General features: G+C 62.9%; 3 protein-coding genes across 3 annotated transcripts; 1 reads left to right on the forward strand and 2 right to left on the reverse strand.

The window, feature by feature from the left end:
* Nucleotides 1–721: 721 nt before the first annotated feature.
* On the reverse strand, nucleotides 722–6,382 carry SHE (Src homology 2 domain containing E). The gene is made up of 6 exons (XM_015298515.3): nucleotides 5,237–6,382; nucleotides 4,706–4,832; nucleotides 3,226–3,456; nucleotides 2,451–2,595; nucleotides 2,238–2,357; nucleotides 722–1,134 (listed from the first exon to the last, which is right to left on the reverse strand). The coding sequence occupies exons 1-6, from the start codon at nucleotides 6,380–6,382 to the stop codon at nucleotides 948–950; spliced, it is 1,956 nt and encodes a 651-aa protein (XP_015154001.2). The 3' UTR covers nucleotides 722–947.
* A 1,097-nt stretch (nucleotides 6,383–7,479) lies between these two features.
* On the reverse strand, nucleotides 7,480–14,874 carry UBE2Q1 (ubiquitin conjugating enzyme E2 Q1). The gene is made up of 13 exons (XM_025143464.3): nucleotides 14,488–14,874; nucleotides 13,728–13,832; nucleotides 13,306–13,410; nucleotides 12,884–12,934; nucleotides 10,750–10,890; nucleotides 10,186–10,270; nucleotides 9,818–9,878; nucleotides 9,223–9,313; nucleotides 9,064–9,122; nucleotides 8,860–8,908; nucleotides 8,570–8,665; nucleotides 8,170–8,236; nucleotides 7,480–7,905 (listed from the first exon to the last, which is right to left on the reverse strand). The coding sequence occupies exons 1-13, from the start codon at nucleotides 14,770–14,772 to the stop codon at nucleotides 7,874–7,876; spliced, it is 1,227 nt and encodes a 408-aa protein (XP_024999232.1). The 5' UTR covers nucleotides 14,773–14,874; the 3' UTR covers nucleotides 7,480–7,873.
* A 630-nt stretch (nucleotides 14,875–15,504) lies between these two features.
* Nucleotides 15,505–20,178, forward strand: CHRNB2 (cholinergic receptor nicotinic beta 2 subunit). The gene is made up of 6 exons (NM_204813.2): nucleotides 15,505–15,650; nucleotides 16,786–16,931; nucleotides 17,323–17,367; nucleotides 17,817–17,926; nucleotides 18,019–18,979; nucleotides 19,873–20,178. The coding sequence occupies exons 1-6, from the start codon at nucleotides 15,608–15,610 to the stop codon at nucleotides 20,041–20,043; spliced, it is 1,476 nt and encodes a 491-aa protein (NP_990144.1). The 5' UTR covers nucleotides 15,505–15,607; the 3' UTR covers nucleotides 20,044–20,178.
* Nucleotides 20,179–20,920: the final 742 nt, after the last annotated feature.

The raw sequence follows: 20,920 nt of genomic DNA on the forward strand, positions 1-20,920 counted from the left end.
CAAACTATAAAAAGCCCCACAGGATGCAGATGTGTGCACGGGGGGAGCCCCAATCCCAACTCTCCCAATGGCACCCATGGGGCACACCCAACCCTGTCCCCCCCCCTCCCCCCAGGGCCATTCTGCCCTCATTCTCCCGTGCCCACACGTGGGCCCCATCCGGGGCTGTACCCCAGGGTCACCCCCACCCGGAAACCTGTCCTGGTTTCACCTGCACCTGGTGCTGCGTGCAGCACAGAGCCGCATGCTGAGCCCATCCTGCGTGGCCCCATGGCACCCCTGGGGTCCTCAGCCACATCCCCCCCGCCCCACTACAGCCCTCAGTGCCTTTCCTGCACCCCTGGAGTCCCCAGCCACATCCCTGCCCCATTTTGCTCCCCCCATCCATCTCCCCACCCCACTGTGGTCCTTCCAACCCCATCCCTGCACCCTCTGCCCCCACTCCATCCCCATCCCCCACATCCTCGGCGCTCCCGACCCATCTCCACCCCATTGTACCTCCATCCCATCCCACTCAACTCCATCCCATCCCACCCCTCCACCCCACTCCATCCCTATCCCATCCCATCCAACCCAACTCCATCCCATCCCACTCAACTCCATCCTACTCCATCCCATCCCATCCAACCCAACTCCATCCCATTCCATCCCACTCAACTCCATCCTACTCCATTCCATCCCATCCCTTCCCACCCTCCTCCATCCCATCTCACCCCTCTCCTCTCAGCCAACATCTTTATTTCACACCTCCATCACAGCGCCCGACCTCAGCGCATCCCCCACCCCAAACCAGGGCTCGGGAGGGGGGGACGCACCATCCCCTATCTGCATCAATAGGTCCGGCAGCCACCTTCACCCCATCAAATGGGGGGGGGGGGGGGGGGGGGGGGGAACGACGACAACGACGACACACCGTGGGACCCCCCCCGGGGGCATTCCCAGCCCAGTCAGTGCATCTTGCAGTGCACGGGGTGCAGCAGGGCCATGTGCTCGGCCCCTTTGAAGGGCAGCTTCTCGGTGGAGTAATAATGCACGACCTCGGGGACGCTGGCGAAGCCCCCGCTGGCCTGGCTCAGCGTGTACTTATGGTCCTTGGTCTGCGCCACCAGGATGTGCACGCAGCCTTGGCTGGTCCTGCGGGGATGAATGGGAGGAGGGGTGGTGGTGGTCATGGAGAGGGGTGGGGGGTGGTGGTGGGGGGGGGGGGAAGCCCCCCGATGGGTCCCACCCGGCGCTGCGGGGCCGCGTCCGCCCCTGTGTTTGTTCCAGTCCCGCTCTGATTGTTTCGGCTCCGGGGGCTCCGCTTCCTCAGGAAGGAAACGCCGCCAGCGCCGCCGACAATGAGGGTGGGAGGGGACGCTCTGCCCCCTTCCCCCTTCCCCCCCCCCCCCGAATCGGCACCGGGCAGCTCCGGGACGGCCGTTTCCCCCGGGCTGGGGGGCGGGCGGGGGTCGGGACGAGGGGTGCCACTCCATTGGGGCTATGCTCAGAAAGCAGTGATTCCCACGGGGCGGCCGCTGCCCTCCATGGGGCGATCCTCCTGTGCTGGGCCCCCCCACCCCACTGCTGGGACCCCCCCGTCCCCCATCCTTGTGAACACCAGAACCCCCATCCCGGTGCTGGAATCGCCCCATCCCAGGATCCCCTCCCAGTACCAACATGACCACATCCAGTGCTGAGACCGCTCCATCCCAGCGCCAGAACCCCCAACCCACTACCAAGCCCCTCCCCATCTCAGTGTCAGCACCAGCCCGTCCCACTGCCACAACCCCCTCCCCAGTATCAAGCCCCCCCATCCCAGTGCCAGGACCCCTTCCCCATTGCCAAGACCCCCCCCATCCCCATACCAGGACCCCCAAGGCAGTGTCAAGACCCCCTCCATCCCATCCCATCCCATCCCATCCCATCCCATCCCATTATCAGGACCCCTTCCCCATTGCCAAGATTCCCTCATCCCAAGGTCAAGACCCCCTCCATCCCCTCCCGTCCCAGTACCAATACCCCCTCACCACTACCAAGATCCCCCCATCCCAGTACCAGGACCCCCATCCCAACATCAAGACTCTCCCCCATCCCATCTCATCCCATCCCATCCCAGTACCAATACCCCCCCACCACTACCAAGATCCCCCCATCCCAGTACCAACACCCCCATCCCAACATCAAGACCCCCTCCATCCCATCCCAATACCAGGACCCCCCCCCCACCAAGTGCCCCCCACCCCAGCCCCACTCACTTGAGGGCAATGGAGTACTTCCCACTGCCGCTCTCGCTGGTGCGCACCAGGTACCCGGCTTCCTTGCACGCCTGCAGCCGGCTCTCAGCCTCCGCACGGGTGATGGCCCCATGGTACCACCTGGGGGAGTCAAGGGGGGACTGTGAGCTGTGCCCAGACCCCCCCCCACCACCCCCACCACAACGCCACCCCCCGGCTCAGCCCGTGACCCACGGCTGCTTCTCCAGCGACACGGCGGGGTCCACGCGCTCCCCCTCGCTCTGCTCCGATGGTTTCACCATGCGTGGGGTCCAACTCTTCTGGCGGAGGTGCTGCCGTGCTGCCTCCTCCCGGGGCCGCTCAGAGCCCTCAAACTGAACTGGAGGGGGGGAGATGGATGGATGGATGGATGGATGGATGGATGGATGGATGGATGGATGGATGGGGGCGGAGGAGAGCCACCATTGCAGCCCTGGAGTCCCCTCTCCATCCATGGATGGATGGATGGACGGATGGACGGATGGACAGGGGGAGCTGAGCCCCCACTGCAGCCCTGCAGCCCCTCCTCTGTCCATGGATGGATGGATGGATGGATGCATGGATGGATGGATGGATGGGGGGAGCAGAACCCCCACCACAGCCCTGCAGCCCCCTCCCCCTCCATGGAGGGATGGATGGATGGGGGGAGCAGAGCCCCCTTCACAGCCCCGCAGCCCCTCCCCATGAATGGATGGATGGATGGATCGATGGAGGGGAGCTGAGCCCCCACTGCAGCTCCGCAGCCCCTCCTCTGTCCACGGATGGATGGATGGATGGGTGAAGCTGAGCCCCCACTGCAGCCCTGCAGCCCCCTCCCCCTCCATGGATGGATGGATGGATGGATGGGGGAAGCTGAGCTCCCACCACAGCCCTGCAGCCCCTCCCCATCCATGGATGGATGGATGGATGGATGGAGGGGAGCTGAGCCCCCACCGCAGCCCCAGAGCCCCCTCCCCATCCCAGCCCTTACCCGACAGCGCCTTCACGATCTGCTCCTTCTTCCACTCCCAGGGCTGCTCATACTCAGCCGCCGGGCGCTCATCAGCCCCGGGTTCATAGGGGGTGTCGTAGAGCTGCGGCCCCCGCCCCACCGCCTCGCTGCCCCCCCCGACCTTCTTGGCCACCTCCGCTTTGCTCCCCGCCTCATCCAGCAGCAGGAGAGCCTTTACCAGGGGGTCTTTGGAGCCGCGGCGGCGGACCTCTGTGGGGACAGAGGGTGTTGGGTTGGGGAGGGGGCCGTACCCCCCCCTTCCCCTCATTGACACCTCATGACCCCATAACGCGTGGGGCCGGGAGGGGCAGGAAGGCGCCCATCCCCGTGGCGCCCGGTCGCCGTCCCACTGTCGCGGCCCCACAGCGCTGGCGCCGGGATCCCGGAGGAAGTGGGGCTGCAGGATGCTACGCCCCACACACCCCCACCCTGGGACACCCCCGGCGCTCTGCCCCCCCCCCCACCCCAAATACCCCCTCTGCCCAAATAAGCCCCCTCCGCCCCATTTGGTCCCACAACTCCGGGGCTGCCCTGCACGGAAAAAAGCCATCAGCAGCAAATCCTTTATTCCCTGCTTCCGGCCGACTCAGTTCCTGTTATTCTGTCCGGCTGCGGCCCCCTGGGTGGAGTGGGGGGCACAGCCTGGGGGTGGGGGGACACAGAGCCATGGGGTCCCCATGGGGCGCGGTGCCAACGGGACCCCTCAAGGCACAGCCCTGCGCTGCATCCCGGCCCTGAGTGCTGCTGGTGGCACCGGGCTTTGCGCCGTGGGGCAGCAGCGTGGCACACACCTTATCACGGGGAGCAGTGCAGGAAATGGGAGAGCAGCTTTCCTGTTCCCAAAGCTCCGCGCCGGGTGGGTCCCCGGCTGCCGGCCCCGGTGCTGTGCGGTGCCAGCGGTGCGGAGCGGCATAGGACGGCATGGGATGGTGTATCGTGGTACACCGTGGCATGGCATGGCTCATGGTGGCACAGCAAGTCAGACCATGGCACACTACGGCACATGATGGCACATCATGGCACACCAAGTCATATCATGGCACACTACGGCACATGATGGCACATCATGGCACACCAAGACACATTATGGCACACCAAGACACATCATGGCATACCACGGCACACCACGTCACACACTGTGGCACATCATGGCACACCAAGTCGTATCATGGCACACTACGGCACATGATGGCACTCATGGCACACCAAGACACATTATGGCACACCATGGAACACCACGGCACACCATGGAACACCACAGCACACCATGGAACACCACGGCACACCATGGAACACCACGGCACACCAAGCTGCACATTATGGCACATCATGGAAGACCAAGTCCCACCATGGCACACTATGGCCCACGATGGCAATCAGGGCACACCAGGACACACCGTGGCACACCACGGCACACGATGGCAGACCAAATGACACCGCGGCACGCCGCAGCACGCACCTGTGATCATCTGCTGTGCGTCGTAGGGCTCCATGTAGCCGTCGTTCTCCCCCAGGCGCTCGGCATCCCGCTGCCCTTTGGTGCGTTTGGCATCGTAGGGGTCGGCGTAGTCCTCCAGGATGATGACCTGGGGGAGGGGGGGGTGGGGAGGGGGCACACAGCAGCTCAGGTGGGCACCAGGGATGCTGTCACTGCTCCTGGATGTGCCCAGGCGGGATGGCAGCCACCCCCCCCAGCACCCGGTGTAGGGTTTGTGTTGGCCACGAGTGGCACTGTTGGGTGGGGGCAGCGCCCATCCCGTTCACCCCGGGGGTCTGTGGGGGTCCTCGGGGCCATTTGGAGGCGGTGGAGGGTAAACCCAAAAGGCGCTGCTTGGGGACACAGCCCCGTCGCCATGGCCACCGCTCCCCGTACCCCATTCCTGTTCCCAGCAGAGCTCTACGGGAGCATTGATTTAACGGGTCAGTGGGGTCAGGGGACGGCAGGGGGTGCCACGATCCCACCCCACCCCACGCACCCCCCCCCCCTTACCGTCTCCGTTTTGGGGCTCTTGCCCTTCTCCTCGGGTGCGGGCCCGGCGCTGGGGTAGCCCTTGGGGTTTTTCTCGTGGGCTTCCACTTTGATCAGGCGGTTGATGTACGTCCCGCAGCTCCGGGGGGGTCCCTCGGCCGCGACCCCCTCCACCTTCGAGTTTTTGCGCATCCTCCCGGCGGCGGCTTGCAGCAGTCCCTGCAGGTTGTCCCGCGACAGACGGCCGCCCCCGTCCTTGCCGGCCCCGGGGGGGTACGCGGCCCTGCAGCCCCCCACCTCCGCCGCCGAGTTTTTGCGGCTTTTCCCCGGCGGGGCCCCCCCGGGAGGTTCGGTGCCCCCCAGGCTCTTACGGGCGGTGCCTCCCGGTTTGCTCGGCCGCGCTTTCTCCGAGCCCGTCCTCAGGTTGGAGGGGAACTCCTTGAACCATTTGGCCGCCATAGGGCCGGGGGCGCGCCCCCCCGGGGCCGGCGGTGGGGTCAGGGCCAGCGCAGCTCTCCCCCCGCCCCGAGCACCGGGGGCCGCTCCGAGCGTCCCTCGCCCCGACGGGGACGGGGTCCGGCGGCGCCCCCGGAGGTCGGGGGCGGAGGGGGGGGGTCCGGGCTCTGCTCCAGCGATGGGCGCGGGGGGGGCTCTGCGCGGCTCCAGCCCCGGGCGGGGGCGGGGGGGGGTCTTCGGTCGGCGCTCCGGGGCAGCTCCGCGCTGAGTGCCCCTCGAGGGCGGCCGGGGCCGTCGCGGCTCCGCGGTGGGGGCGATCCCCGGGAGTGCGGCTCGGTCACGCCGGCCCGGGGGGCCCCATGCGACGGCGGCGGGACGGGACCGGACGGGACGGACGGACGGACGGAGCCCGGCGGGGCTGGAAGCGGCCGGAGGGGGGCGGCGGGGCCGGAGCTCCCGCCCAGATCCGGAGGGGGCGGCCCCGGGGGGGTGGCGGGGATCGGGCCCGGCCCGACGGGGCGGCTCTGCGCGGGGCACCGCGGGGCGACACGAGGGGTCCCCGTCCGGTGGTGGCCGAGTGGGGTCTGGGGTAGGGCGGGCGGGGGCAGCGGGAGCACCGATCCGACCCCACGATCCCTCCCCCCCCCCCCAGCCCCCGTGCACTGGGATCGCACACAGACGCCGTGCTCTGACCCCAAGGACGCTGCACATTGACCCCGAAGCACTGAATCTGCACACAGACCCCGGAAGATCCCTGCGTGCAGCCGCTGACCCCACACCTGCTGCAGCTCAGCCCCATTGCAGCGCAGCACTGTGACCAGCGGCAGAAAATCCCACCCCGTTCGGCTCCTTATGGGGCTGGGAGCCGGGCTGTGGGGCGCTGAGCTGAGCAAAGGGAGAACCCCATAAGGCTCAGCGTTGGAGGGTTCTGCAGCACCGGGGTAGGAGCTGTGGGGCTGAGCATCACTTCGGCTGCTGGGCAGCATTCAGCCCCAGCTGAGATATCAGTGCAGCCGTGCAGCACCACTCCTGGAGCTCCAGGTTGTCCCCATTGCACCGAGCAGAGCTGGGCTCCAATTCCCGTATATGTCCCTGCAGGGATTTATGGCCACGATGGGGACCCCCTGAGCCCCCTCTGCCCCACCAGGCAGCCCCAACCCTCAGCCTCTCCTCCCAGCAGAGGGGTTGCAGTTCCTCCCCAGGACAGGACTTTGCATTTCTCCTTGGAGGGCTCCTCAAGGTTTCTGGCACCCATTTCTCCTCCTGCCCTACAGCACAGTGCTTAAAAATAGCCCCCAGCAGAGCCCCACCATAGCTTCTCGTTAACCTCCTCTCAGCTGCGTCTTTCAAGGCTCAAAGTGGGGCAAAGGGGTAATGAGCAGAGCAGCTGCCGGGTGAGATAACGAACTTCTGAGGCCCTTTGATTTCCTCATCGCTTTTATTCAAACCCCACGAATGAGCACTGATGGGCTGGCTGGTTGTGACACTAATGAGTCAGCGATGCCCTCCAGCCCAAGACTCGCAGCAGAGCAGCTGCAGCACCCTGAGCTCCTTCCCTTCCTTCCTTCCTTCCAGCAACCTGAGGCTCAGGGAGGGTGGGATGTGGGCACAGGTGGCAAAAGGCAACTGGAGCTCCTCAGTCACCCACAAAGAAGGGCTCTCTCCTTCCCAAAGTTGCTCCAGGCTTCCCTGCTTGGCTCCACTCACAGCTGTGGCCATTTATCTACCCACCCCCATCCATATCCTCACCACAGCTGCCCCAGGTACAAAACAGCAGCTTAAGCAAAATAAATACTACACCACTAACCTTCAAATTAACAAACTGTAATTTTTCTCCAAAGATACATTTTCCATACACATCCATCATACACTGTAACAAAAAAAAGCAGTGTACATGAAATAAGAAAATAAATTAAATCCATAGCATAGGTAAGGAGGACGCTCTAGACTGGAGTAGAGTCAAAAGTTTCCAGCGATACAAGAGGCTCAAAAGTTTGTTTTAATAAGAATGCCTGCTAACAAGGGTCCAGCAAGTGTTTTAGGTCAGTCCAACTGCTTAAACAGTTTTCTTTTAAAGTTTATAACAGCCATTATTGTCCTGCAACAGGCAGAGCTATTATATCCTGGGAGAAAGCCGGAGAGGCGTGGTAAGATCCGAGTACAGCATTTGGGAGTGAGCAGATGGGTCCTGCAGTGTCTGCGCTAGCCGTCCTCCTTGGGTGGTGTGTACCAGCCTGAAAAAAGGAACACAGGTGGGTGAGGGATGTGGCTGCACACGGATGCAAACCCTACAACCTGGAAATTCCCCCAAGCAGGAAAAGCCACAGCACAAATACGCCGAGCCCCACTTCCATGGGGCTCAGGACACACACTACACCTGGCCAGGAGGGCACCCGGCTTACCAGGGTGCTTTCCCTCCGTGTTATTCCACACCAAATGGTACCACATCGTCCTCGAGCAGCAAAAGAGAAAGGCACAGCCCACCCCTCGGGCCTTACCATTCTTCTCGTGGATCTGAACCAGGGATTTGTAGGACTGCTGTGCTCTTGTCAGGCTGTACTGATTCTGCAAGGGAAGGCAGGGTGACGGTCAGTCCAGCTAGAAGCCAGAGTAACAAAGCAGCTCATGGGCTTTCCCTACACCAACCATGCTGACGCGTGGCTGGTTGCCTTCTCACTTGCATCTATCCCTCCAAACCAATTTTCAGCTCACTCAGTGCAGAGGATATTCCCCAGATGCCCACCCTCTCCTTCCCAAAGGCTCTCAGGGCCACAGCACACCCACAGAAACCTCTGCACGGGCACTCCTGCCCCCAAACACCCGCAGGAGCTGCTCAGAGCAGAGCAGTTTTGTTCTTCCCAAGCCCTGCCCGGCTGCCCCACACACATTGGGCCTTACCTTATTGGCTCCAAATTGCACTCGTGCTTTCCCTTTCACCAGAGTTGCGCTGATCTGCATGATTACAGACTCGATGGAGTATGCGCTGCTCCAGCCCTAAGGGACAGAGCACACACAGCAGGGAGGTCAGCGTGGATGGGAGCATGGGCTGAGCCTCCCAGAGGCAGAGGAAGGCCTTCTCCAAGCCCTATGCAGGCAGCACAAGCCCTCAGCTGCCGGCAGGAGCAGGATTTGGCTAGCATGGGTGAAAGCAGCAAGCCAGGAACCAGGCTTCGAGCTCTGGGACTCACCTGTTTGGTCAGCAGCTCCATGCAGATGGCACCGCCACCCAGGACATACCTTGGGGAAGGAATATGGGCAAAGTTATGCCAGAGATGGACGCAGCCATGCCCACCCCCTGCTCTGCAGGAGAGCTGTTTGCTCCAACCAAAGGAAAAAAAACCCCAACAAAACCAAAAGAAAGGAAGAAAAACCATCTGCCAACCGTTACTTACCCCCCCGACAGCACTGGGGACACAACCCTTACAAATGGTGGATCGAAAGGAAAGTTATCCTGGAACAAGAGAAGGGAAGGAAACGCATTGAGGAATGTCTTCTCTGGTGGCTCAGGGCAGCAGGGGTGCATTGAGGATGCTGGGTTTGGGAAGCCTTACTTTAAAGGAGAAGTTTAGGAGGATGAAATCTGTTCCTTCTTTTTCTTTGAGGATCTGGAGATCGTTGTGCAAAGCGCTATCCTCGTCAACCCTGTTGGAAGGAAAGCCCAAAGGCTTTCAGAGTGGAGGTGCTGCACGTCGACTCAGCCACGCTCGCTGCCAATGGAGCCCACAGCTCCCATACCTGCACAACCCAGCTGCCACGGGGGGGCCCTGGGGTTCACACCCAGAGGGCAGTGACAGCATGCGCTGCCAGCATTCTGCTCCCGGTTTCCAGAGAAGACCATCACACCCTTTTTGCATGCCAGCTTAAAAATAAAGACCGCCCGGCCCAAGGGAAAGGCAGCACTGGTGTCTGGAGGGTGTGAGAGCTCGGGGTTTTGCCTGATGCACCTCTTCCAGGACTCTAGGAACAGCAGACAGACTTGCAGAGCCCTCAGATCAGCTCATGTTTCTCTGGAGAGAAGCCAGCTGCCCACAAGACTAAGAGGCCAACCCAAGCTCTGCCCTGCTCGCTGCCCGCCCCCCCCCTGCTCATTGGGGATTGTTTTGGTCCCACCACCAGGATTCCACCATCCCAAACTGCGCCACCTACTTCAGGAGTTTGACGTTCCAATCGTACAGGCTGTCATTCACTAGTTCAACTGCATAGTAACCTGCAAGGTGAAAGGATGAGTCAGAAGAGGGGGGGGGACCAGACAGGGGGATGACCCATCACCCAGACTGCAACGCCCCCCCGAGCCCTGCAGCACATCCTCAGCCTGGCACAGACTGTCCTGCAAAGAAACCATCGTGACACGGGCAGTTCTATTGCTCCCGACTGAGCCGAGCCACAGCACCCCAAAACCTGAGACTCTGCCCACGCCAGCTGAGCACACAGCGAAGGATCCATCCCTGAGACCCACCAGGTGCCACCCTGAAGGACAAGAGAAGCCCCAGGCTCACAGGGATCACGGTACTCACCGCCCTTGAAACTTGGTGATCTGTAAATATCCCTGAGCTCCTTCATTAGCCGGTCAGTGGCCTGCACAGACCCAGACACTGCACCCTGCAAGGATTCAGGAGGGGAGAAGCTGCGCTGTTACACTGCTCTCACCACAACCAATGCCCAGACCACAGCCCCTGCACAGCCCCAAACCACACCTCGCTGTGCCCCCTCCCTCTCTCAAGTTTTCCCCTTTTCTCTCTGCATCAATTTCCCTTGCCTCACACGAGCACATCGCTCACACAGTGCGGCTGCAGCAAAAGCATCTCCCTGCCCTCTCAGCTGCATGAGATGTCAGCCCAGGAGCATAAAACACAACCCACCACCCTTCTCCACGGCCAGAGGTGAGGCCCTGGGGGCACAGGGGATCCCCAAACCCTGCTGCAGGAAGGCTTCCTGAAGCCTGGGAGCGCTTCTCCAGCTTCTCTGCATTACCCTCAACCATCCCCATGAGCCACCGCTGTACCCATGGGCCAGAGCCGGCCCCTTTGACTCAGGCCCCTCTGCTTCCCCAACCCTCCCGCCCTCTGGGAGGCACGTACATTTAAGTAATCTTGCCTCTGGTTCTTTTTTATTTTCTCTAAAATGGCCAGGTTTTCCTTCCCAATGCCTTCATCCTCCGTTTTCCTTCCGTCTGCTGGCTCCTCTTCTTTCATCTCATAGTGGTCCAAGTCCTCGGTGTCCTGCGAGGGGGAGAGGAGAGATGGCACCAGACCCACCTCACTGCTCCCTGCTCTAAGTGCAGAGATGTGTGGTTGGAATCCTTTGGGCTGAGGGATCCCAAGCACAAGCACTTTGTGGAAGAGAAGACTTTAGCACAAGGCCTGGACACGCTCAATGAGGAAGCTTCAGGCACCAGGCTGCGTCCTGTGCCAAAGCCAGCAGGCAGACAGGCACACTTCCCTTTCCAGATTTAAATTGGGCTCACACAAGCTCTTTGTTCACTGAATCCCTCTCTGCCAAGTCTCACGCCTGGTTATAATTAGCCATTAATCTTACAGATGCTCCCCAATGAGCCTCAGTGTGGCTGAAGAGCGCTGTGCATTGGCTCCAGCAGCCCCGTGCTGCGTTTCTGGAGGCTGGAACAAAGCGTGGGCACTGCAGCTGGGCAGGATTATCCCCGCTCCGTGGATGCTCAGCACAAACACGGGTCACCAGGAGCACAAGAACAGACTCCCAAGACCCACAGGACGTTCTCCTCTCAAAGAGAGGTCACATTTCACAGCGTATCTGGAGGCTCTTCTACATCAGCTCAGCTCTCGCTCTGCTCCCAGTGCTCTTCCCCAGCAAGGGCAGAGGTGCTGCCCCTCATCCCCTTCCACAACAGCATCCTTTGGGCTGACGTGTGCCATGCCACATCAGCTGAAAACGGTTTGCAGCAATCAGGGACCGCTGCAGACGTTGCTTCTGTAGCACAGCAGTCGCTGCCGCAGCATCAGTGTGCTGAGTTGGGCTGCCTGCAAATGGCTGTGGATACACAGAGCTCCAGCACTGGTATTAAATCCTCTGAGCAAGTGTTTGCTTCGGCCTCTCCAGGCTAGCTGCTGCTATTCTGGAAGAGCGGCACTTCGGGAAAGGCTTTGACATTTTTAGACCATCACAAAGGGAAAATAGATCCTGCCAGAAAATCCCTCGAGTGGATTAACCTGTATATAACGCATCTCTGCAGCAGGGCACAGCTCTGCTGCTCTGCTCTCCCGACACAGCCCAGCAGGAAACCTTTGCTCTCCACGGCAGCACAGCCTGCTGCACAAAGCAAGGTGTTAGCAGAGAGCACGATGGGGCAACGCTTCTTGCTAGCTCACTTCCTGAGGCTTTCTTTCCCAGCTTACACGAGCACAAGGATTGACACACCGCAGATTTACCCAGAAGGAGCAAGCTTGCAGACGAGCGAGGTTACGCGTGGTAGCAGTTTAAGCCTCCATGTTTTCTCTAGGGACCTTTGTAAAGGCCTCAGTTTAGCAAGATACTCACTTGGCTATAAGCCCAACAAGTGCTTGGCTGCTGCCAAGTGACCTGCCCTCTGCTTCCACAGTGCTCTGAGGTGCACAGACCTCAGGCACCCGAGGAGAAGTGCATCGCACGACGTCACCATGGAGATCTCAAGATTATTCCACCCACTTCTAGAGATCTCTAAACCACAAACCAAACAACCGGAGCCTGTGGGTTTTTCAGCGTGATATTCTCAGCCTGCACTGAAGCATGGCTGCCTCTGCCTCTCCTGCCAATTATCTCCCTCACACGCCGAGCCATCCCACCTAATCTTCTCTGCATGAGTCCAATTCCCACCGCGCGGCTCTCCTGCCAGCCACACAACTCAGCCCTACGCACTCATCCCAGAAAGCAAATTACTTGTGAGGAAATTCCAGACTCCAAAGCATGGCAGCACAAACTGAGAACCCATCTGAGGGGCTCTGACCTCACCTCATTTACCCGCCCTCAGAGGTCACCGCTGCAGTCCTTCGTGTTTTGCCAACGCACCACTCCTGCTCGGTGACCAGGATTTGGGTGCACGGCAGGAAAATGCTAAGAACAAACAAATTTTAAACCAAACTGGTTCCAAAGGGCTCTTGTCCTGCCTGGCCTCCTCCAGCTTCACCCAAACGTGACCTCTGGGCCTCAGCATCTCTCATAGACATCTTGCAGCTGCCTGGTACACAGCGAGGAGGCACTTACCTCTGGCATCTCTTCATCTTCCTCTTCAGAGGACACCTCTTCCTGCGTGCTCTGCAAGGACAAAAAGACAAAGATCACGTTGTGAGCTTCCTCTGCTCCCCTGCTTTCTGAGACGCTTCTGAGGTGACATTTACACGCAGACCCAATTGAAAGGCAGAACAAAGCCAAGGAGCTTTATAGAAGGTTATAAACCCAAGCAGCTACAGAGGAACGAGGTGAGGGAAGCAGTTAGAAGAAATCAGATAAGAAACATCTCAAATACTGGCAGGCATTAAACTGGAGGGCCCACTGAGCTGGCCAGGCAGCAGCACCAAAGGACAAGAGACAGACCCTCACTTGCTGCAGCCCTTCTTCAGTGTTAGGAAGGCTCAGCCTTTAAAAGAAGACAGCTCCCATGGAAAACCTCACCCTGGGTTCCTCACCTGTTCTGCCGGCAGAGGTTGGTCCAACATTTCCACGTCGGGATGCTGGGGGAGGTTGTAGAGTTTGCACAGGTCTGAAATTATTCGCTTCAGGTGCTGCAGAAGCTGCACAGGGAGCAGAGAGGCGTCAGAGAAACACAGCAGCACGGGGAGCTGAGCCTCAGCCATCCCCAGAACTCCCACCTCCCAGGTGAGCAAAGACCCCACAGATGCTCCTTTCTGCCCTCCAAGCTGAGCAGGAGAAAACCCCAAGTGCAAATGCATGGGAAGGCACACCTACAGGAGCCAGAGCTGCTGATACTGCGATTCCTAAACCCTCTGTGGGAGCAGAAGCATTCCCCCACCTCAGCAGGTTCAAAGCTGACACTATAAGCAGCCACCCCCCCCCCCCGCCCCAATCCCTCCCCACCAGCACCTCTCACCAGCGTATTTCCTTTCCTGACTTCCACCAGCCTCTCCAGGATAGCTGCCAGGTTGGGATCATCCGACTCCACTGACCAGATGGGGGGAACAGCTGGATAAGACTCCTGGGAGGAAGGAGAAGGAGCTGAACACTACAAAACCCCCAATGCCATCGCACTACTCTGACAGTGCAGGGGAAACTCAGTGGGATCTCAGCACCGAGGAGCATTTAACGGGGGCTGAGAGAGGGGCTCGTGCGGGACACTGATAACGCCTGGTGGTGCATCTCATGCTGGGATGGAAGGGCTGTAGGAAAGGCTCCCACACACATTACCACCGCCAGCACTGTGTGCTGCTCCTCAGAGCTCCAGGCTCCCTATGTTGGAACCGCAGCCCCACAACCCTCGGGAAGCTCCGTGAGTGGATGATGAACGAACCCGGAGCCCAACCCCGCCAGGACATCCCGCAAACGTCCCATTCCCGTGGCCAAAGCCCTGCTTTGGTGCAGGAGAATCCCCTCCCGAGTCCCGCGGCAGCAACGCGGTGCCGGTGGGCCCCAACCGAACGGGGCAGCGTGGCCAGCGATCCGTCCCCCCGCTCGGTGCTACGGCGCTCGGGCGGACGCGGCCCCGGGACCCCGATACGACGGAGCGCCGAGCCCGCAGGCCCCGCAAACGGCCGCGGCCCAACGACCGAACGGCGCCCGGTATCGCCCCAGACCCGGCACGCGGCCCACCCCGGGCCCGTTAACCGCCCGCCCCGCCGCCCTCCGGCCCTCACCGTGATGTTGCAGTGGATGCGGACGGGCCCCGGCGGCGGCCCACGGGAAGCGGAGCCCCCGGCCCTGGCGCCCGCCCCCGGCACGAACTCGCAGCTGATCTCGTCGGGGCAGGCGCTGCCGATGCGGAACCGCTCGTGGCCGCGGTGGAAGATGGACTCGAGCAGCCGCAGCTCCCGCTTCAGGAGCCGCCCGGCCGGGGCCGCCGCCAGCCCGGCCCCGCTCCGCCCGGCTCCCCCCGCCGCCGCCTGCGACCCCGCCGCCTCCTCCGCCCCCGCCCGCTGCATCTTCCCATGGAGGGACCCGCTCCGCCCCGACGGCCCCGGGCCCCGCCGCAGACCCCGGAGCCGGCCCAAGATGGCGGCGGGATGGCCCCGCGCGCCGGAAGTGACCCCTCCCGCCGCGAGCGGAAGGGGCGGGGGAAACGGCCGGAAGCGCCTGCACGAGAGGCGGGGCTGTGCAGAGCGCCGGAAGTGACGTACCGCAGAGGCGTGAAGCGGAGGGAGGGGCGGAAGAGGGGGCGGGGCTCGATGCGCCCCGAGGGGGAGGGGCCCACAGAGCCGATGGGCGTGGCCTATGGATTAGGGGGCGGGGCCAGATGAGGGGGCGGGGCCTGGGGCGTCCCGGTTTGGGGGTCCCGGAGATCGGTGCCCCCGGTGCGGGCGGGGCCCTCCCGAGGGTCCGGGCCTGAGCGGAGCGCAGCGGGTCCACGTTCTCCCCGGGGCCCAGCCGGTACCGAGCCAGCACAGAGCGGGGGCGGCTGCGGCGGGCACCGGGAGCTGCCCGGTTCCCTCACCCTGCCCGGTTCCCGGTGCCCCCCCCCCCCCCCCCCCCCCCCCCCCCTCCCCCAGCTCCCCATCCCGGTGCTCCCGGTGGCGGCGGGGCGGGGGCGGAGCGGCCGCGGCCCCGCTGACGGCGGCGCTGACGGCGGCGGAGCGGAGCGGCGCGGGGCGGCCCCGGCACAGCGCACGGCACCGCCTCTCGCCCGGGGCCGCCCCGCCCGGGCCGCCGCCGCCGCCGCCGCCGCCGGCTCCAGCACCGCGGAGAGCGCGGGCAGCACCGGGGACAGCGCCGGGGCAGCGGCACCGGGACCGGCACCGGCGGAGGCAGCGGGCCGCCCCCATGGCGCTGCTCCGCGTCCTCTGCCTCCTCGCCGCGCTCCGACGTAAGCACCGGCACCGGGTGGCGGGGGGGGTGGGGGGGAAGCACAGAGGGGAGGGGGCTGCGGCGGGCCCGGGGCTGCTCCCGGTAGGCAGCGATGTCGGAGGGAGGGGCGGGGAAGGCCCGTTACCGCCCCGCAGTGCCCGCTGAGGGGCGGGGGTCCGGCGGGGCCGGGACGGGGGGGTGCAGCTCTGGGATGCTCTCAACCCCCCCCCCCACCCCCACCACCACCCCGGCGCTGTGCGGACCCCCGCGGGGCACCGGGAACCCAACGGGAATCCCCCCCCCAACACACACACACCCCGGTCCACCGGGAGCAGTGGGACCGACGTGGGCACAGCCGCACCCCGACAGCCCCACACACTCACAGCCATCCACGGCTGCACCATCACCTTGCACACCCGCACCATCACCTTCCACACCCGCACCATCACCTTGCACACCCGCACCATCACCTTGCACACCCACAGCATCACCTTGCACACCCGCACCATCACCTTGCACACCCACACCATCACCTTCCACACCCACACCATCACCTTGCACACCCGCACGTTGCACACCCGCACAGTCCCCCAGCGGTCACAGCTGCAGTGCTGGACTTGCACACCCCTGGGCACTCACAGCTGTCACAGTCAGACAGCGTTGCACACACGGCATCACACACACACACACTCACGTCACCCCGTCACTCTCATTCACCATCATCCCAACACATGCACGCTCACCCCATCACACCCCATTACACACTCACCCCATCACACGCCTATCCCATCACTCCATCACCTTGTTACACACTCACATTTACCCCATCACAGCTTCACACCCCATCACGCACTCACCCTATCACCCCATTGCACACTCATCCCATCACTCCTTCACCCCATTACACACTCACATTCACCCCACTGCACCCCATCACACACCCCACCACACCCCCATCCCATCACCCCATCACCCCATTACACACTCACCTCACCACACCCCACCACTCCATCCCACACTCACCCCATCCCACACCCCCCCCATCCCACACCCACCCCACCACTCCATCACCCCCTCACACCCACCCCCGTTACACACCCACCCCCCACACCCCCCCAGCCCCCCAGCCCCCCAGCTCAGCCCCCTCCCCGCAGGCAGTCTGTGCACAGACACGGAGGAGCGCCTGGTGGAATACCTCCTGGACCCCACACGCTACAACAAACTCATCCGCCCGGCCACCAACGGCTCTCAGCTCGTCACCGTGCAGCTCATGGTGTCACTGGCACAGCTCATCAGTGTGGTGAGTGCCGGACCCCAGCACGGAGCGGGCAGCCCATAACCACCCCCAGGACCCCATAACCCAACCCCCCCAGGACCCGCTAACCTCCCCCAGGACCCCATAGCACCTCTCAGGACCCCATAACCACTCCCAGGACCCGAAATCCCCCTACCCCCAGACCCCATAAACCCCCCGGACCCCATACTCCCCCCCAGGACCCCATAACCCCTCCCACGACCCCATAACCCTCCACCAGAACCTCATAACCCCTCCCAGGACCTCATAACCCCCCAGGACCCCATAACCCCCCTCCCTCCCTGGACCCCATAACCTCCCGCAGCACCCTATAACCCCCCACCCCCACCCCATAACCACCCCCCCAGCACCCTGTAACTGCCCCTTCTCTCTGCAGCACGAGCGGGAGCAGATCATGACCACCAACGTGTGGCTGACCCAGGTGAGCCCCATGCGAGAGATCCCAGTGCTTCCTACCTGCAGACCGCCTGCACCTTGCTGTAGGACCCCCATATCACCTGCTATGGGACCCCCATGCCCTCCTGCCTTGTACCCCCTGCCCTGTGATCCCCCTGCCCCAGGACCACCTCCCAGTTTGGTTCCCCTTTGCCTCATGCCTTGGAAATCCCTACCCTGGGACCCCCTTACCCCCTAATTGGGATCCTCACATCCCCTTCCCCGTGACACCGACTGTCTCGGGTCTCACACACCCCCTGATTTGGATCCCCTATAGCCCATGATTTGGGACTCCCGTGCCCCCTGCCCTGTGATCCCACTGCTCCGGGACCCCCATACCTCCTGGGCTGGGACCCCTTTGCCCCATACCCCCCCCCCCGCCCCCCCAGTGCCCCCTCCCTGCGGTGGGGCCGTGCTGAGCACAGGTGCTGGCAGGAATGGGAGGACTATCGCCTCACCTGGAAGCCGGAGGACTTCGACAACATGAAGAAGGTCCGCCTGCCCTCCAAGCACATCTGGCTGCCTGATGTGGTACTCTACAACAAGTAGGTGCTTTTTGGGGGGGGGAGGGGGGTGTGTGTGTGTTTGGGGGGACCCCAGCTGGGCCCCAGGGCTGACAGTGCATCCCATCCCCCAGCGCCGACGGGATGTACGAGGTCTCCTTCTACTCCAACGCCGTCATCTCCTACGACGGCAGCATCTTCTGGCTGCCCCCCGCCATCTACAAGAGCGCGTGCAAGATTGAGGTGAAGCATTTCCCCTTCGACCAACAGAACTGCACCATGAAGTTCCGTTCCTGGACCTACGACCGCACCGAGATCGACCTGGTGCTGAAGAGCGAGGTGGCCAGCCTGGATGACTTCACGCCCAGCGGCGAGTGGGACATCGTGGCGCTGCCGGGACGGCGCAACGAGAACCCGGACGACTCCACCTACGTGGACATCACCTACGACTTCATCATCCGGCGCAAGCCGCTCTTCTACACCATCAACCTCATCATCCCCTGCATCCTCATCACCTCCCTGGCCATCCTCGTCTTCTACCTCCCCTCCGACTGCGGAGAGAAGATGACGCTCTGCATCTCCGTCCTGCTCGCCCTCACCGTCTTCCTGCTGCTCATCTCCAAGATCGTGCCGCCCACCTCGCTGGACGTGCCGCTGGTGGGCAAGTACCTCATGTTCACCATGGTGCTGGTGACCTTCTCCATCGTCACCAGCGTCTGCGTGCTCAACGTGCACCACCGCTCGCCCACCACTCACACAATGCCGCCCTGGGTGCGCACCCTTTTCCTCCGCAAGCTCCCGGCGCTGCTCTTCATGAAGCAGCCGCAGCAGAACTGCGCGAGGCAACGCCTGCGCCAGCGTCGCCAAACCCAGGAGCGTGCCGCAGCTGCCACGCTTTTCCTCCGGGCCGGTGCTCGTGCCTGCGCCTGCTATGCCAACCCTGGGGCTGCCAAAGCCGAGGGGCTCAATGGTTACCGGGAGCGGCAGGGGCAGGGGCCGGATCCCCCGGCACCGTGCGGCTGCGGGCTGGAGGAGGCGGTGGAGGGAGTGCGCTTCATTGCAGACCACATGCGCAGCGAGGACGATGACCAGAGTGTGAGTTGGGGTGGGGTGAGTGGGGGGGGATACGTGGGCAGGGATGAGGGTTGGGGTGTGGGGTGCAGGCGGAGGCGTAGGGTGTCTGTATGGGGTCCAAGCAGAGCTGGAGGGTGCAGGCAGGGCTGCGGGGTGCAGGTGGGGATGTGGGGCACGGGGTGCAGGCAGTGTTATGGGGTGCAGACATCGTTATGGGGTGCAGGGGGGGTAGGGGGCAGGCAGGGCTGTGGGGCATGAGGTGCAGGCAGCGTTATGGGGTGTAGGCAGAGCTGTGGGGAGTGGGGCACAGGCAGCATTATGGGGCACAGAGGGGGCTATGGGACATGGGATGCAGGCAGCGTTATGGGGTGCAGGGGGGCTATGGGGCATGGGGTGCAGGTAGTGTTATGGGGTGCAGGTGGGGCTGTGGGCTGCACACCATTACGTAGAGCTACGGGATGTGCAAAGGGCTGCGATGTGGATGGAGGGCTGCAAGAGGTGAGCAGGGCTATGGCGTGCACATACAGGGCTGTGGGGTGCATGCAACGCTCTGGGAAGGGATGTACACACCCACACCATGGGGTCCCTGCCTGGCCACGTCCCCAGGAGCCCCCCCAGCCCCATATCTGACCCCTTTCCCCATCAGCACACGGCTGCTCCCAGGAGGGCTGACCCACGCAGCCGCTGCCGCAGCACCGTGAGGCTGCAGATTTGAGGCAGCCTGGGATGGGGACACAACCCCAGCGTGGCTGAGCAGCGAGATGAGTTTCCTGCACTCAGCAGAGGAGCTGCCAGGGCAGGGATGAGCCCAGGGAGCCGCAGTGCTGAGGGTGCAGATCTGGGGCTCCGCAGGATAAGAGGGCCAAGAGCTGAACCCCCCTGAGCTGACCAAACCCATCCCCGGCCCCACGCAGGTGAGCGAGGACTGGAAGTACGTGGCCATGGTCATCGACCGCCTCTTCTTATGGATCTTCGTCTTCGTCTGCGTCTTCGGCACCGTCGGGATGTTCCTGCAGCCCCTCTTCCAGAACTACGCCACCAATTCCCTGCTGCAGCTCGGCCAGGGCACCCCCACCTCCAAATAGTGCCGGGGGAGGGGGGGGGGGGGGGGGGGGGGGAAGGAGGGGGGACCACAGGGGACGGTGGGGTTGTGCTCTCACCCCCCAGGGCGGGCAGAGCCTGGGGCAGCCACTGCAAACCAATAAATAACTCACACAGGAGGGGGGCTGCTTCGTGGTGGTGTCATTGAGCGGGGCAGGCAAGGAGCAGACGTTTTCCATGTGCTGCTCTACAAACAGGGCTCAGCCAGGGAGCACGGAGCAGATGGCGGTGGGCAGCGGTGCGTGGCACGAGGGGTGATTTCAAACCCATTTGTCTGTATGGGGATTGATGATGCCACGATCCGTTTCACACAGCAGGGGAAACCCCGGGCTGCTACGGCTGCTGTTCCTCAACCACCTCAGGTGCTCCCAGCACTGAAATCCTGTGAGCTTCACCCTGACAGCAGCCTCCTGTTGGGTCCTTGTGTCCCCAAACTCTGCATCCGGGTTCTGGGATGTCCCCATGTCCCTGGGATGTCCCTGGGATGCAGCTCATGTCCTTCTCTGTCCCCATCGAACAGGGACCCACGAGTCCCAGGGGTATGGGGAGACCTGAGCATCCCAACAGAGCACCCCCAGCTGCTGGGAGGAGGACAGGGGAGCACCCAGGCTGCCCCTCCTTGCTTTTCTGCTGCAGCCCATGGCGCACCGGGCAGGCAGGGAGATGCTGGAGCTGTCACTGTCAGCCTGTTCAGTGAGGAGGAAGGAGGCTGAGCGCTGCCCTGCAGCCCTGAGCCCTCCTGGGGCATTTCTCACCTTCCACAAGAGCGCTTTGCTTGACGTGTGGTTGAGCTCAGCCACAAGAGAGCACACGGCCTCACCTGCAGCCTCCCAGCAGGGAAGCAACGTGACTTCCCCAGCC

This window comes from Gallus gallus, chromosome 25 (assembly GCF_016699485.2).
Source record: "Gallus gallus isolate bGalGal1 chromosome 25, bGalGal1.mat.broiler.GRCg7b, whole genome shotgun sequence".
NCBI lineage: Eukaryota > Metazoa > Chordata > Aves > Galliformes > Phasianidae > Gallus > Gallus gallus.

Bases quoted from the DNA above. Each gene is read 5' to 3' on its own strand.
- SHE (XM_015298515.3), bottom strand. From the start codon at position 6,382: ATGTGCAGCGTCCTTGGGGTCAGAGCACGGCGTCTGTGTGCGATCCCA. The intron at 4,833-5,236 runs GTAAGGGGGGGG...CCCCTCCCCCAG, and splicing joins AGAGCCCCAAAACGGAGACG to GTCATCATCCTGGAGGACTA. The intron at 3,457-4,705 runs GTGCGTGCTGCG...CTGTCCCCACAG, and splicing joins CGCACAGCAGATGATCACAG to AGGTCCGCCGCCGCGGCTCC.
- UBE2Q1 (XM_025143464.3), bottom strand. From the start codon at position 14,772: ATGCAGCGGGCGGGGGCGGAGGAGGCGGCGGGGTCGCAGGCGGCGGCG. The intron at 10,891-12,883 runs GTAAGTGCCTCC...TCCCCCTCGCAG, and splicing joins AAGATGAAGAGATGCCAGAG to GACACCGAGGACTTGGACCA. The intron at 8,666-8,859 runs GTGAGTCCCAGA...TCTGTCCCTTAG, and splicing joins TGGAGCTGCTGACCAAACAG to GGCTGGAGCAGCGCATACTC.
- CHRNB2 (NM_204813.2), top strand. From the start codon at position 15,608: ATGGCGCTGCTCCGCGTCCTCTGCCTCCTCGCCGCGCTCCGAC. The intron at 15,651-16,785 runs GTAAGCACCGGC...CCCTCCCCGCAG, and splicing joins CCTCCTCGCCGCGCTCCGAC to GCAGTCTGTGCACAGACACG. The intron at 16,932-17,322 runs GTGAGTGCCGGA...TTCTCTCTGCAG, and splicing joins TGGCACAGCTCATCAGTGTG to CACGAGCGGGAGCAGATCAT.